The sequence below is a fragment of the Lactuca sativa genome, chromosome 5, assembly GCF_002870075.4.
Source record: "Lactuca sativa cultivar Salinas chromosome 5, Lsat_Salinas_v11, whole genome shotgun sequence".
Classification (NCBI taxonomy): Eukaryota; Viridiplantae; Streptophyta; class Magnoliopsida; order Asterales; family Asteraceae; genus Lactuca; species Lactuca sativa.
Genome location: NC_056627.2, coordinates 340,776,755 through 340,794,448, shown reverse-complemented (window position 1 = coordinate 340,794,448; position 17,694 = coordinate 340,776,755). Strand labels below are relative to the sequence as shown.

At 32.7% G+C, this 17,694-nt stretch overlaps 1 protein-coding gene and 1 non-coding gene across 2 annotated transcripts; both read left to right on the top strand.

Moving 5' to 3' along the window:
- The first annotated feature begins 456 nt into the window (after window positions 1-456).
- Window positions 457-562, top strand: LOC111907291 (small nucleolar RNA R71). Its single transcript, XR_002855530.1, has one exon. It is a non-coding gene; the product is annotated as a small nucleolar RNA R71 (small nucleolar RNA).
- A 10,252-nt stretch (window positions 563-10,814) lies between these two features.
- On the top strand, window positions 10,815-12,810 carry LOC111907225 (U-box domain-containing protein 13). Its single transcript, XM_052763894.1, has 4 exons — window positions 10,815-10,913; window positions 11,054-11,518; window positions 11,901-12,235; window positions 12,306-12,810. The coding sequence occupies exons 1-4, from the start codon at window positions 10,815-10,817 to the stop codon at window positions 12,808-12,810; spliced, it is 1,404 nt and encodes a 467-aa protein (XP_052619854.1).
- The last annotated feature ends 4,884 nt before the right edge of the window (window positions 12,811-17,694 follow it).

The following is a 17,694-nucleotide window of genomic DNA, read 5'->3' as shown; positions in this document are numbered from 1 at the left end:
ATTTCTCCTCCTTAGCTTTTTTGTATTCATCATAAGGTAGCCATTCTTTCCTTGGTCTTCCCTAATGTTCATTGTATTTATCGCCACTTGAGTAACAAATTTGCGCTTTCCGATTCCCATTTTCATCAAGATCGCAATCCTTTGTAAGGTGAGGCCCGCTACAATTTTCACACCCCACTCTAATGGCATGGATGGATTGGTCCATCTTAGTCATCCTTCGCTCCATACTTCCCAATTTGGCCATCAGCTCCCATGCTATCATTCACAGAGTTCACCACCCCTCGAGTTGCGTCATGCATTGGATTATGATATTCTCTAGAGTGCTTAGAGAATTCTTTAATGAGTCTTTTAACTTCAGCCGAATTTTAATTCGTTAGAGGGCCTTGAGAGTCGAGTAGTTGTCTAGTAGTTACATTTACTCCATCATAGAAGGTTGACACTTATTGTTGCACATTGAGGTCATTTTGTGGGAATTCCTTAGTAGACATTTGTAGCGCTCCCATGCTTCGAATAAAGACTCTCCTGCTTGTTGCTCAAAATTGGCAATGGCCTTCTTGAGTTTAGCAATTTTAGATGGTGGGAAAAATTGCTCCTGAAACTCCTTACACATCTTAGCCTATGTAGTAATCTCTCCCGGTGGTAGTGCTTTTAGCCAATCCTTTGCAGCCCCTTTAAAAGTAACAGGGAGCATCCTCAATAACACTGTCTCTCTAGGTACATTTGGAATGTTGAAGTAGTCGGCTATGTCATTAACTTCATCAAGTTGCTTGTATGCATCTTCATAATCCTTTCCGGTGAAAGGAATCTCCTTCAATGCAGTAAGGATGTGCCCCTTAAGTTCAAATGTGGCAGTGGTGGGTATGGCAGGTTGCATAAGCCTCGGACCGGTGTCGTCTCGAATCCTCTTTTTGTATGCCTCCATCGAAAGGTTAGCAATGTCGGCCATGGTGTTGTCGGGTTCTTCTTCGTGATCACTTTCTTCGAAATCGGTAACACTTCCCTCCTTCTTGGTCTCGTACTTGGTGTCTTCTTTTGTGTTCCTGGATTCCCCCACTGTTTTTCCCTTCTTCTTGCCAAAAACCGGTTTAAGACTCTTAAAAGGTGACTTCTTTGGAGTATCTTCTTCGGTCTTGTCTTTGTTCTTGCTAAACGATGATTCTGGGTTTTCAAGTGGTGGAATCAATGATGAATTTGATCCACGGGTCATAAACAATCTGCAAGAAACAGAAAAATGCGTACAAAGAACAAAATAAACTGAAAAACGAAACTGGAAAATTGGCTTGGGCTCGTCGAGTCGGTGAGAATGGACTCGGCGAGTTCAAAGGTAAAACAGAAAAAGTTTAAAATGAAAATTTCAAATATAAAAGAAACTAAAACTTAAATCTAATCAAACACTTTTCCTAAAGTAGTAACTTTGTGCAAGAAAATCTTACACAAAGGATCGACAACACTAGCAATTAAAATTAATTTTAGAACCGTTCTCCGGCAGCGGCGCCAAAAACTTGATTTGTGTTGAATGCACTAGTTTTAATCCTACTTTTTTGTATAGGTTAAACACTCAAAAGGCAGTGAACCTGTCAATTGGTGGTTTTGTTTAGAAAGTAGGGTATCGAACACAGGGAACGACAATAAAGCTAATTACTAATATTATCTAAAAGCTAGCAATAAAAGAAAAGGGTTTTCTCTAGTTTTGCAAGACTAGAAACTTAGGTACTTACTTAATACTCAACTATGCAACTAACTGCTAAGCAAATGAAAATCAACTAAATTCAATAATGGGAAGGACTTCTGTTTAAGTTTTGAATCGTTTATTCCTATGGTTGATTTTATGACAAGTGCAACGGATTAGTTGGCATTGGCTACCGATTAGTGTGATTAGGTTCATGGTTGCTATTACTAATCCTTAGAAAACAAATAAATCTAAGCAGTGATCAAGTGATTAAATTAATAGATTTTCTAGTTTATTGATTCAGGTTAAGTAAGACTTATAGTAGCTTCAAATTACTAATTCAATTAACCTCTTGCTGATGGTTCGTCACACAAGGCTTACACATTAATTTTCCTTTTTTCTAGTTAACCCTATTTTAACGTTCGCTATTCCTAGGCATATAACAATGTTTTCACATAAATCATATGATATTAGCAATTAAGAGATGTTCATGCAACTTAATATGCTGGTTAATTAACAGACAATAGTTGTAATTAACATATAAGGTTCTTTAACAAGCTTAACAAAAAAAAAATACCAAATTAAATTAATCCAATTATAAAATCAAACCATGTTCATAAAATCATCTATCCTAAACAGAAGTTATGGGTTTTTAGCTCATAATTAAAGCAGAAAACAATTCAAAAATGAAATCAATTGATGCAAACATAGTTTAAACAAAAGATTAAGTAAAGAGTACGCTTGAATTGCCTTGATCTCCCCAATTAGACTTGATCTTCGAGTTTCAAAACTCCAACATCAGTTTGAATCGTAAATTCTCCTTCAAGGGTTCCAGAGAGAAGTCCCAAATTCGTGAATTAAAGCCCTTTATATAGTTGCTGAAAACAGAGGCTACTCGTCGAGTCCATAGACTGACTCGGCGAGTCCGTCATTTAATATCCGTATACAATAAGGACTCTTGTTTGTTCACGAATCCTCGATCCTACTCGGCGTGTAGGCACCCAACTCACTGAGTTCTTCAGAGTTTTTCTTTCTTTTCTTTCTTTCTTCAATTCCTGAGCTTCCTATAGCTTTTTCTGCTCCTTTCGCTTCCGAGCTCATATTTTAGGCTACAAATACATTTTAAACATATTTAAGTACCTTTGTTCATAATTTGCAATAAAATAGCCAAAAAGTATAAAGATTTAACACAAAATATATGACTGACTATGCACATATCAAAATACCCCACACTTGACTTTTGCTTGCCCCCCAAGCAAAACTGAATTTTAAACATACTAGCGTCACATAAAACAATCCCAATCAAACCCAACCATTATGCCAAGACCGCAACGCATGCATTTGTGTCTAAAACTTTTCCTAATGACCCCCTCAATTTTAAATACTAAAAATCTTCATAAACACTCGCACACTTCTTTTGAAATATTCTCGTTTTATGCATCCCTCCGAATCCATCCGCAGAAAACTTCCTAACCTCAAAGTATTTTTGGTCCAACAAACCAAGCATACATAATCTAGAAAATTACAACTCTTTGATACCACTATGGAGCTCTTTGGAATTCTTCACTTCTTTGATATTTGATCTTCGATTTCTTTGAATTCACCACCTTTTTTAATTTTTGGTATCTTTAACTTTTTGATCTTCAGAATTTTGATCTTTTGATCTTCACTTTGATTGCTCCAAAATTCTTATAACTTTTTCTTGTAATTCTCTCTTTTTTTAACATGTATCTCATTTTTTTTTCACTCAATACCTACATGCTTAAGCAGGGGTACTCAACTTCAACCTTTATTGGTTAGAGATAATAGTTCTCCTGGATACATTTCAAGTACACGATGCTAAACATATTGCATTCCTCAAACTAAGCAATGTTGTGTTTTTGTCCCATGATTTCACTAGAATAAAGGGGGCCACAAATGCACTAGAACATATATAGGCTCAACTAAATATTTGAGTCTTCAAAGAATCATCAAACATAATACTAGCATGGAATCAAAATTTTTTAAATTAGCCCTAACAATTTTTAATGCAATTTTTTTCGAAATTTAACTAGAATTTAACTAAAATCTCAACTTCAACTAATGTAACCAACCCCCTACCCCACACTTAATTTATGCAATGTCCCCATTGCATGTTATGCATGATGAAGAACATAAAAGTAAAGAGAGAATCGGAACAAACTCCTCTGGGATAGTAGTGCGAATTTGATATTTATCTTTAAGCTCCATCTTCAATTGACTTTAGACATGGGAACAACTCATCCATGTCTTGGGTGTCAAAATCTCGTGTGGTACAGCTCCAATTATAAGGGAAAAACTCTTGGAAATGCTCGGAAAATGATCTTCCAAAGAAAAGAACCAACCCCCGTACCAAATGTGGTCAAATCACAAACTTGCAAATAGAATTAACTAGTGAATCATCGAGTAGATGTGCTAACTCGTCGAGTTGTAGCGTGACTGGCAGAAAAGTCGCAAAATTGCACATGGCCGACTAACCTTTACTAGACCAAATATTGCCTTAGCAGTTCAACATATATGTTTATATATGTATGACCTACATGAGCAACATCTTCATGCTCCCATGCATATTTTGCGCTATATTCGTGGCACTATTGATCATGGACTTTAGATTCATAGATTGACTACTGCCTCCCTTACATCTTACTCTGATGCAGATTGGGATGGATATCCAGCTACTCACCACTCTACCTCTGGTTATTGTGATTTCTTAGGCGACAATCTTATCTCATGGTCCTCTAAGCATCAGGGTATTGTTTCTAGATTCAATGCAGAAGTGGAATATCGCGGTGTTGCTAATGTAGTTATCGAGACGTCATGGCTACATAATCTTCTTCTTGATCTATGTCTTCCTACCGAGAAAGAAACTTTTTTCTACTGTGATAATATCAATGTCGTGTTTGTGTCATCCAACCTAATACAACATCAGAGAACAAAACATATTGAGAATGACATCCACTTTGTTCAAACTTGTTGTTGGTCACATTTGTGTGCTTCATGTCCCATCCACAGCTCAATATGCAGATACCTTCACTAAAGGCCTTCCAACTACTTTATTTCATGATTTTCATTCCAGTTTAAATGTTCGTGTCACTCCACCTGATAAAACCGGAGTGGGGGTGGGGGGATTTTAGTGTATATGTATATGTTTGTGTATGTCTGTTCATAGTTCATTATCAATCAAAGCTCTTTGGTCAACCCAATGTAATATATATATATATATATATATATATATATATATATATATATATATATATATATATATATATATATATATATATATAATTTTGTATGTTCACTTTGAAGGCAATGAGAATACGTGTTCATATTCTGTAATAGTAACATCGCATATGACCTTTATCTCGTCACTCGGCTTATGTGAACCATGGATCTGGTTGATGTACTAAAAAAATAGGAATCATAACTATAATTCCATTAATTTGTTCGATTTCCTCTCGATGTAGAGCAAACTCTGAAACTTTTGACGCTTCGAATTCTTCAATCACACATGCGCCCGAGTTTATTCGAAGATTCTTATCCATAATTTCCCTTCCAAGAAGGTTAATTTAAGGATTCATTTTATTGTTGAATTAATATCTATAAAAATTAAATATTATGGAAACATCACATGATCTTGATGTCGTATGATAGTATGGAATGGTAGTGATTCGTACATAATAATATTTCTCAGTACACAACAATTTATGCTTTGTAGAGTTGTACAATACAATATTTTAAAAAACATATTGGTGTGTATGGAGAAAAGATCTTGTGTACGGATCATTTCTTAATATGTAACGTTATCTAATGAAAACATCACCATTAAATAATGTTTGATTCTTATAGTTAATGATTCTCCATATTGAAAACTTTCATTATGAATTATTTGGACGTTACTTAAAACATGCATTTAATGAATAAGGATTTCTTACCAAGGAATAATGAATGTCGTGGCTATAAGCTTTTTTTTTATCATTAATATTTAGAAGAGCATGTTTGCTTTCTTCATTGTCAGGTGTGCGGAACACAAGCATCATAACTATATTAGGGGTCCAATAGTGAAACGCTTCCAACAGAGCATGTTTGCTTTCTTTGGAATTGGAGCTTCCAACTGTGAAACGCTGAACTGGGATAACATTCTTAGATGTAAGGCTAATATGAACTTGGTAAGAAATTGGAAACTGATTATAAACAAATTCCACTCAAAGTTATCTTCATGGAAATCAAAGACGATTAACACTAATTCAATCAGTGTTAGGCAGTTTACCCACATACTACCTGTCTTTGTTTAAAGCCTCGATTGGAGTGCTTGAAACACTTGAAGATCTTCGAAGGAAATTCTTATGGGGAGGACATGAGGAAAAAAACAAGATTCATTGGGTCTCCTGGGAAAAAGTAATTACCCAAATGGACCGTGACGGTTTAGGGGTATGTTCCATTCGGGCATTGAACATTGGTTTAATTTTTAGATGGTGTTGGAGAATGAAAACATGTACATCATCGCTATGGATCCATGTGATATCATGTATACATAACCTCTCTAATAAACTGCATGATTATCTCTCTAAGAAGTCTATCACTATAGTATGGAATAATATTGTGGGGGCTATGAAAGATATTCAATCATTTGGTTTCCGTGTCGATGACATTTTCAAACAGATGGTTAAATTAGGGACACAAACATTATTGGCGGTTTTTATCAACAAAAAACAACACTGCATTAGAGGGGGTATTCACTTGAGTTCTATCATATATGGGGTTTTTATTGGCGGTTCAAAATGCACATAACATATCATTATTAGGTGCCCATTTGCTAGTTATGTTAGGGAAACGATCTTCAAATGGTATGTCTTGGACTAAATCGTGATACATAATGTTGGTGACCTTCTCCAATATGCAGCTACATGAGGGTGGGGGTGTCCTAAATAAACTCAAACTTACTATTATCTATTATGGTTTGCTGTGAATATTATGGAAGGCAAGGAATGAAACATTGTTTGAAGGGGATTTCATCACACCCTCAAGAGGAGTTTATAACATCAAGTGCCTAGTTTTCCTATGGCTTAAATGTACAGATAAAGGCGATATTTGTAACCGTAGGAGTGTAATTCCTCTCTCGTATCCTCTTTATAACTCACTGTCTTTTTGTTCCCGTTTTGCTCTTGTCTAGTTACTTGTTAGGCGAGGGCGTTGATTTATATATTATTGGCTGTTTCCAAAAAAAAGTCTCACTTTTTCAACAATTGGTAACAATAAGATTTGTCAAAAACAAGGTTATCAATGTATCAAATTTAATACAATCTCAAATTCGATTGCCTTTTTGTTATCTAATAATGTCATGCGTTTTCCTTTTGGGACATTACACATTCAACAATATAATCCATACCTTTATGTTTTAATATTTATTGGGTAGATGCCTTACATATCTCTTCATATTTAATTAATATCCTATTATTTACAATTTTATGGACGCCTTTTCTACCATCATATCGTGACCACCCACAAACTTACCCCTTGTACTACTCCGTGTGTCTTCCCTAGATACCCTTCCCACCATCGAGGATATTAATATCTAAATCTCACTACTAATATAATCATCATTTCAATTTATGTAAATTTGATAAAACTTTGTTCGCTTTCGATTCCATGATACACAATAACAAACAATCTATTATACATTTCTAGACATTGATACTGGTGAACCTAACATATATTCCACTCACTTCCAACACTTCCTCACCCAACTAACTCTCCCTAATGCCACCTTGTTGACACCAACTACCAATGTCACGTAGGCTTTATCATCATTTTTCTACCCTTTACTTGCTACCACATCAACAACAATGATGCCTTTCCACTCTATACCCACATCCAGATCAATGCTCTTGGCCCTACCGTCCATTGTTAAAACTTTTATGTTACTAGAATTTACATATGTGGTGCTACCACATGCATACAATATGTAGCTTATTTCCTTGATATCTTGAGGATTCAAAGTCTCTCTAATGTAGATTGGGAGGCTTCCCAAAAATTAGAGGTTCCACCTTAGGTTATTGTGTTTTCCTCATACACATTTTTTTTTATCTAGGTCATCTAAAAGACATTCACAGTTGAGTGTTGAAGCTAAGTATCATGGCTTTGCAAACAATGGTATTGAAACATGGTTGATTCCTTATCTACTATGTAACTTCATAAACCTACCAACACCGTTAACCTTGTATAATGTGACACCATTAGTGCAGTCTAATTATACTAACAACCCGATTCAACATCATAGAACCAAACATATCGTGATCCATATACATTTAGTTCGGGACAAGGTTGTGAAGGGACAAATCAAAGCGTCACACGTCTCAATTTCATGTCAATATGCAAATATATTCACGAATGACATACCTTCCACTATTTTCCTTAGTTGATTTTTTGTCCAACTTGAATGTTCGTAATAATCAACCCGTTCAACCTAATCTTTTAGTATATATACAATTTCTTACTATTGTATTTTACATTGTATGTATTATGTACTAAACTTGATGTTTGTATCATTACAATATAAATTCAATCAATGAAAGATAATTACTAAGCGGAAATATTGATGCATTAAATTAATTCTTATATTATTTATTTACATGTGAACTTGATTTTTTCAAATTGTAAATTTTTTAATTCTTGCAAATTTAATATCAACTATTTTCAAGCTTTTTATAATACTTATGATATATTATGATATGGTTTAATCTTTAAAATTTATAACATACCTTTATATTGACTTTTACTACAATTATGTGATCTTAATAGAAGAAGAGAGAAAGAAAATAATTTATGTGGCGAGTAATTTAGAATAAAGAGAAAGAAAGAAAACATTATGTCAAGAGAAATTAATATTTTTCTGTATTTCCATTTTATTTATCTTCTATCTATTTTGAATGGTGACAAATGTATTAAATTATTAAATGTGACAAATATATTAAATTATTAAATTATTATTATTATCATTAAATGTAAAACATGTCACCATTTAACATAGATAAAAGTAAGAGTATAAAAAATATAGAAAGATATTTAATTTGTCGTATATTTAAGTTAAAAAAATAAATATAACTTTTTTATAAAATGGAAAGAAAAACAAAAAAACTTTATATTATCAATAGTAAATTTGTAAAATGAACCTTAAAATAAATGTCACATCAAATCCACTTTTTTGACCAGTGTCATAATTAGTAACTAAAAAACAAAATTGAAAAGCTCATTACACACTTAGTGTCAACTAAGAAATAGCAAAATGCCAAAACTTATAACAAACTAAGACCACATTAAAGGTAAAAAAAATCACCCAAATCCAAACCCAAACCCAAACCCAAACCCAGTTTACCATTGTTTGCATTTGCACTCTTCTCACACCTTCCTAAGTTGTTAGTGGATTGTGATTCCATTTTCTTTCTTCAATTTTGTTAGGACGCCTTAGAAATTTGTCTTTGGTTGCAAACAATTTGTTTTTCATTGATTTTCTAGAAATGTAGGATGGATGTATTAGCAGGTTGATGCATGATATAATTAACAAGTTAAAAGAGATATCAAATATCTCAGATTACATATTATCTGTAAAAAAAACCTTTCTGTAGCCTTGCTCGGAGTTTAAAGATTTTAATTCCATTTTTTGAAGAGATATGAGATCTAACTCACGGAGTTCATGGTAGTTTGTATTATCCCATGATCTCACTCTTTTATAACTTGGAAGCAACAAGGAAGTTGCTTCTACAAGGAAGTAACGGCAGCAAGATCTATTTGGTATATTCCTGTCAGATCTACTCGTTAATTTTTGTTGTTTTCTATTCATTTTTTTTTCAATCATGCCTAAAATTGATGATTTGGAACTTTGGTTTTTGATTGTATCTTGTTGTATAAAAATATAAAAATATTTATGTGACTTTACTTTTCTAATTTGTTTGTGACCTAATAAAAAGAATAATCAAAATTATTGATTTTGTAATCTATTTAAGTCTTCTATTTGTATTAGAGTTTTGCTGATCGATGAAATCATAAATTAATCTTATTTCATTCTAAGTAAAGAAGAGAGTCTAAATAGAAACCTTGTATTTTTTTGGAACTACAAATTTTTATACTAGCCTAGGATGAAGCTAGACGCAAAATAGGGAAACTTTAGTGAGAAATCTTGGCATATATATGATCTAGGGTTTTGATAGCTTGTTTTAAGGGACATGATTCGTACTATTTAAAAACAAACTATTGGAAAGACATTAGAGAGAAGTAAACACATGCTAAAACTGTGGTTTTAATAATAAATTTAGATATATTTTGTTTTGATTGTGTGATTTATGCCAAAAATAATATAAATTGTTGTTATTTCTTATTATTAAACTAAACACTTGAACTAGGCTTTAGTAAAGATTGGGGTTAGTTTTGTTACAGTTTTGACAAACATATCAGCAAGTTTTATAAAATAAAAATACCTGAATACTATGCATTGATATTTATATATGCCGAAAATGTTTTTGTTGGGAACTTTGGTTTATAAAAGTTTTTACATATTCATCATAGGGTTTTGTCTTCTATATCTTGTGTAACTTTAAGAGCTAGTTATTGTTCATAAGATTATAAAGTGGACTACAATCAAGCTTGGAAAGAAATTGAATCCTCTTGTTTTCATTGTGGCTTTAGAGTGAAACTTTGATGCATGATTGAACCATATCATGTGTTTCAATACTATTTATCTAACTTTAACTGCCAATGTGTTTCTAACATAAAACAGTGTTACCATAATTTCTTTTTTTTATTTTTAACAACAAACATAAATTCTTTCCTCTGTTTTAACTTTAAATCATTGGAACCACACTGATTTGTACTCCTGTCAGTGGGTTGAAAATTAATAAAAGAGGTTTTACTTGGCCATTCCCTTTATGTAAATGTGATATTTTTCAATTCATTTCCGTATCTTCTATATGTAATTGCTTGTGTTTTACTTGATTTAATTAGTCATCTTTACATGCATTTGTGCACATATGACTTTTATAAAAAAAATAAATAAATAACTTTTTCTTGTTCCTATACTTTCTTCAGCATTTATATTTTTGATTTTACAAAGCAGGTTCTGGAGAGGAACCAAATCATGAGGGAATACAAGGGGGTTATAGCTCTGTTGGAAAAAGATTTGCGTAGAGTTTATTATGATCAGGATCATGATATCTCGTATGATTTTAAAGAATGTGTAAGAGTTTTCTATCTACATCTTTAAATCCATTGTATTAATTTACAAAGTTACAGAAGTAGCGATCGATTGTATACAAATTGTTTTGTTGATCTTCTTAATTAAGTAGGGCTTTAATATTGCGTATGTTTCCCATCCAGGCTGGTGTTGTCCTTTCTCAGTTCCAAAGAGCCAATGGTAAAATTGATCAACCTGATAAACAGCTGTATGAAGATCTTTTCATCCTTTATTACAAGGGCACTGATGTTCTGGTTGATCCTGCGATCTTGAGGAGATTAGTTGAAACCTTAGAACTAAATGATGCGGTCTACATTGAAATTGAATCACAAGCACTAAATGAAATGGTTATCAACTCTGGGGGAGATCCCCTGGAGAAAATAGAAAAAATAGAAAAAATGTTAATGGTACTAAAACTCATCAAAGATTTTGTGAAAGGTGGGAATCAAAGTTTGGATAAATCTTTAACTGAAAGTCCACTTGTTGATATTTCTGCACGACAAGGAATAATTGAGACAAATTACGATAATAAAGCTACACCCAACGAATTCCTATGTCCGATATCGCTTCAGTTGATGCAGGATCCTGTTATTATTGCATCTGGGCAGGTAATTAAAACGTTATCTTTTATAAGAATGTAGATGTTTTGATCAGTTGTCATTATATAGGGATGCCATAAACTGTATTGAAAAGTACATATAGATATAATTAATTAATAAATTATCTGTTGCATTATTCTAACAAGGAAGTACCCTTTTTAATCTTGTAGACTTTTGATCGCACCTCGATTGAAACATGGATGCATGCTGGGAATGAATTTTGTCCTACGACTAAGCAGATCTTGACAAACCAAACTCTGATACCCAACTTTGCATTACGAAGCCTTATAACCCAATGGTGTGAGACAAATGGGATAAAATCACGAAATGAAGTGATTCTCCCATTTCTCCCACTCCTATGGACTATGTTTTGATATACAAATACATCCAGCAACTCAAATCAAACGGTCTGCGTCAACAACATACTGGTGCTGGTGAGATTTCGCTTCTGTCAAGAAGAAACTCTGAGATCCGAGCAGCCATTGCCGAGGCTGGTGCAATCCCAGTACTCTTGCAACTTCTGGAGAAGAAAACAAGGGATCCACTCACGCAAGAATATGCATTGATATCTCTTCTTAACCTCTCTCTCTGTGATGCAAACAAAAGGTGTATAGTTTCTAATGAGGGAATCCCCATTATCATTCAGGTCATGAAGAGCGGTTCAGTCGAAAACCGTGAACATGGTGCAGCGATCCTTTTCAGCCTTGCTGTGAACGATGATAGGAGGTTTCTTATTGGTTCGTTGGAAGGAATAAAACCGCTTGTATGGCTGTTGGGTAATTAATGGGACTGAAAGGGGTCAAAAGGACGCCTCAAATGCGCTGTATAACTTGTTCTTGTATAAGAGCAACATAGCTAAGGCTTTGAGAGACGGCATTGTTACCGAACTGATGATTCATATTAGAGAGCCACAAGGGCGTATGAAGGATGAAGCTCTCGTTCTTTTAGACATGATCAAGAGGCATCATGATGCTGCAGATGTTTTAGATGCAGAAGACCCGGTTTATGACCTGGTAAATGTTGTATGGACTGGATCCCTCTTGAACCAAGAGAATGCAGCATCAGTTTTGCTGCAGCTTTGTTCTAAACATCCAAAGCATATAGATGATGCAAAAAAATTTGGAGTAGAACGGTATTTAGTGAATCTGAAAGATTATGGTTCTGATAGAGGGAAGAAAAAGGCGAGACAGTTGCTGGAGATGATAACCGCACACACCAAGCAAAGGAAGCGGGCGAGGACAGAAACAAATGTTGGGTCGGGGTCAGGGTCTAGCCGGGCACAAAGAATGCGCAATATGTGAAAAGTCATTATTATCGTTTTTGATTATTATAATGAAACTCCTTTCTCCTTTTTAGATCTTTATTCCTTTCTTTTTCTAGTTTGGTTTTGGTGTTTTCCTTTTGAATTATAATGATCAGACCACTTATCTAATTTCCCTTGCAACCATGGCCTTTGGCCCGGAGGTAAGTGACTCTCTCAGATGAAACATCATGTCTTGCTAGGAAACATATGTGTTGTTTAGAATTAGATTAAAAGTATGATAGTGTGCCGTTTCAAAAATAAAATCTAATTTCCTTGCAAATGTTCTCAAGTGCCATGTTTTTCTAAGCTTCTTTTAAGATTTGAAAGTCTTAAAAAGTTAATCAGTATTATTAAAACGGTATATTTATATAACTAATGCATGTTTTATAACTTGGAAACCACAAGCTAGGAAGAAGTTGTTTCGATTCTCTTTTTAGTCATGTGTTAGAATTGATAAATTCGAACTTAGCTTTTTTTATTGTATGTTGTTCTACAATAATATTTAAAGATCTTCGTGGCTTGCTTTTCTAATTTGTTTCTAAAATTTAAACAAATAATAAGAATAATAAAAATCACTATGCGATCAAGGGTTTCAATTTTGTAATCTATACAAGTATTTTAGGTTAGAGTGAGTGTTAACACTCCTAGCATCTTGTCATATAGGTTTTTGGGAATATGATTTATTAAGGTAATTAACTTTTTGGTATGTTCACATCTGGATAACTATCTTTTTTTGTACATATCTAGGTAACAAACTTGTTGGAAGTGTTCACATATGACCATTATGACCTGCTATAGCAGGTTAAATCTTAGATGTGAACGCTTTCAACAAGTTTGTTACCTAGATGTGTACAAAAAAAAATAGTTACATAAATATGAACAAAATGAAAAGTAAAAATTAAATTACACGAATGGTCCCTATGGTTTAGGGGAATTTGTGTTTTTGGTCGCTAACTTATCTTTTTAACTTAGATGGTCCTACTGTTTATTTTTGTTGCGCGTTTGGTCCTACGTCTTCACCATCCTTTTTTTTTTGTACTTCAACTCTGGCGAACCAACACCATAACCTACTATCTCTTCATCTTTAGTGGGTTGTGGTGTTGATTTGACAGAGTTGAATGACCGAAAAAAAAAAGTGATGATCAAGACGTCGATATCACTAAAGATGGAAAATAAATAGAAGTTGAGAATGATGAAAGATGGGATGGTGAGGAGATACAGATATGTGGGGTCTACCAATTTTTCTTAAATATATAAAGCATAAGTATATAAACAAGAAAATTAATTAAAAAGATTAAAAAGGGCACAATAGTCTTTTTAGGTAAGACAGAGACCAAGTTCGTAACAAAATTAAACAGTAGGGACCATCCGAGTTAAAAAAATTAAATTAATTAAAAAATAAACGGTAGGGATCATCCGAGGAGATACAAATATGTGCGGTCTATTAATTGTTTTAAATATGTAAAAAATAAATACATAAATAAGAAAACTAATTAACAAATAAATTAATAAGGGCACAATAGTCTTTTTAGGTAAGACAGAGACCAAACGCGCAACTAAAATAAATAGTAGGGATCATCCAAGTTAAAAAAATAAGTTAGGGACCAAAAACACAAATTACCCCAAACCACAGGGACCATTCGTGTAATTTAATTTTTACTTTTCGTTTTGTTCATATTTGGGTAACTATTTTTTTGTATACATCTAGGTAACGAACTTGTTGAAAGCGTTCACATCTAGGATTTAACCTGCTATAGCAGGTCATAATGGTCATATGTGAACACTTCCAACAAGTTTGTTACCTACATGTGTACAAAAAAAAAAGATAGTTACCCAGATGTAAACATACCGAAAAGTTAATTACCTTAGTAAGTCATATTCCCTAGGTTTTTTTATTGTCACCATGTATTTTGCAAAAAAAATGTGGGGTTTATAGGTTTTATTTTGAAAAATGTAGGGTGTATAGGTTTTATTTTGAAAAAAAATAAATAAATGTAAAATACATACAACCAATCACATAGAAAGTGGAATTTGGTCAAAGAATTGAGAACAAATCACAACAAGTCTCTCTCTCCCTCCCCCCCCCCCCTCTCTCTCTCTCCCTCCCCCCTCTCTCTCTCTCTCTCTCTCTCTTTCTCTCTCTCCTTGGCGAGATGTTCTTAGCGAGGCTCTTAACAAAACGTGAGGGTGGTGTAGTTGAGTTGCTAGCGAGGGTAGAGACAAGGCTTAGCACCTCCCACTAGCTCCCTTAAGCCTTATCACCATATTTTCTAGAAACTTAAGGGAGATTTAAAGTTTAGGATTAGTGATGATGGGGATATGTGGTTCTTATTGGCCCATCCTCAAATTTAATAATTTTGAAGTTTGACTTTGGATTGCATGAGGTTTTATAAGAGTTTCTGCTATTAGTTGATGAAACCACAATTAGTTAATCAAATTTCATTCAAACTAAGTAAAGAAGTGAGTCTAAAGAGAAGTATCATTATTCTTTTGTTTTTGGAGTGGCGGATTTTTATACTAGCCAAATAAAAAGCTAGACTCAAAACTAGAAAGAACTTAATAAGAAATCTTGTAATATGATCTACGGTTTTGATAACTTGTTTTAAAGGAAATGATTTTGTCTAAAACCTACTAACAAGATTTTAAATAGAGGTACTAAACACAAGTTTGAAACTAAGTTTTAATAATAAATTTAGATCGTTTTGATTGTGTGATTTCAACATTAAATAATGTTAATTAATGCATTATACATATATATATATATATATATATATATATATATATATATATATATATATATATATATATATATATATATATATATATATATATATATATATATATATATATATATATATATATATATATATATTTGCTTCCTCCTATGTGTCAGCGCGACGCAAAAACTTAATATTCATACGTGATTATAAACGACCATCACCGCAACTAACGCAACCACAACTGGACCTCATATTTATTTTTGTTGTAAAACCCTCCAACGTACCGGCGCGACTCAGGAACGCACAATTTATATTTTTCTCACATCTATTGTGTAATAGAATGCACCAATAAGAATTTAGCAAAATTAATTTATTATTTAATCAAATAAAAATAGATATTAAATGATTTCCATAATTATATGTATATTAAAGGATATCCATAATTATATTTTTTTTTTTTTATAAAAACTAATTAAATTCGTCATTAATGTCAACAATAATATTCTAGCAGAATTACAGTTTATTCTAGAAGAATGAAAGTATAATATTATTATTGACATTAATGACGAATTAAATTAGTTTCCATAAAAAAAAAATTATAAGTATGGATATTATTTAATATACATTTAATGTTACTCAATTCTTATTGGTGCATTCTAGCACACAATAAATGTGAGAAACATTTGAACCTACGTACCTACCTACCCCTCTCTCTCTCTCTCTCTCTCTATATATATATATATATATATATATATATATATATATATATATATATATATATATATATATATCCCTATATCCCTATACTAATAAAAAAGTAGTTCTTTTGTCATGTGTCACCATGTTAGGCATTGTAATAAATATCATGACACTTGTCAATCTATTGACAATTGATTAATATTATGACACTTATCAATCTATTAATTCTCCATTTTAAATCTCAAATTAGTAATTTGTAATAAATAGTTTTGAGTTTTTTACTTAGAAAGTTTAATTAATTTTCTAACCGTGGTTCTTACGGGTTATAAACTAGTATATATATATATATATACATACACACACATAGGGCTAGGTTTATGTGTTTCTTATATTTACTATGTGTTAAAATACACCAACAAAAATTTAGTAAACATAAATAAGTATATTAAATGATATCCATAATTATAGTTCTCTTTTTTATAGAAACTAATTAAATTCGTCATTACGGAAATCATTTAATATCTATCTTTATTTAATTAAATAATTATTTAATTTTACTAAGTTCATATATATATATATATATATATATATATATATATATATATATATATATATATATATACACATACATACATAATCAAATGTAAATTAAATGATATCCATAATTATAGTTCTTGTTTTTATAGAAACTAATTAAATTCGTCATTACGGAAATCATTTAATATATATACAATTATAGAAATTATTTAATATATATATATATATATATATATATATATATATATATATATATATATATATATATATATATATATATATAGGGCTAGGTTTTGACGATCATGTGGATTTACAAGGGCACATGGTCAAAGAAATTGGGCATAATTTTCTACTAATGAGCCGGTTATGGGAGATCTTGACAGGGCATCCTCCACTAGTGAATCTAAATACCGAGACTGCTATCGGGACTGCCCAAAGTCCGCCAATTGCCCTTGTTTTTGATGCTGTCGATATTACTACATAATTAGCGAGGGTTGTTCCTCCTATTTCTGTCCATGACGTTGTCGATGTTGATTTGAGTCAACAGTCTAGGAACAGTGATGGTCATTTTTTAGCTGATTGTGGTCTGGATGTTATGCGTACTCCTATGCTTTCTTCGGACACGGTTGCCACCAAGTCGTTTCTCCGTGTGCGAGATCCTCTGGTGGATTTTTCTAGAAGTTTTGGTAGAATGTCGGGGTTAGCTAATTCAGACGAATCTTTCTCTCACCCTCCGGGTTTCTCAAACATTGACGCTAATAAAATTTCTTCTAAAGGATCCTTCAATAACCATTCCTTCCTGAATGAAATTCAAATTCTCAAAAGACATTGGATACTGGAAGATCGTTAGGTTATAATATCGATGAAGGTTTTGAGTGGGTGAAAGAAATTGTCAAAGGTCACGTGCATGAAAAAGTAGTTTCATG

Excerpts from the sequence above, each read along its gene's own strand:
- LOC111907225 (XM_052763894.1), top strand. The coding sequence starts at position 10,815 with ATGAGGGAATACAAGGGGGTTATAGCTCTGTTGGAAAAAGATTTGCGT. Across the intron at positions 10,914-11,053 it reads CGTATGATTTTAAAGAATGT|GCTGGTGTTGTCCTTTCTCA; the intron begins GTAAGAGTTTTC and ends TTTCCCATCCAG. Across the intron at positions 12,236-12,305 it reads GCTGTGAACGATGATAGGAG|GGGTCAAAAGGACGCCTCAA; the intron begins GTTTCTTATTGG and ends TGGGACTGAAAG.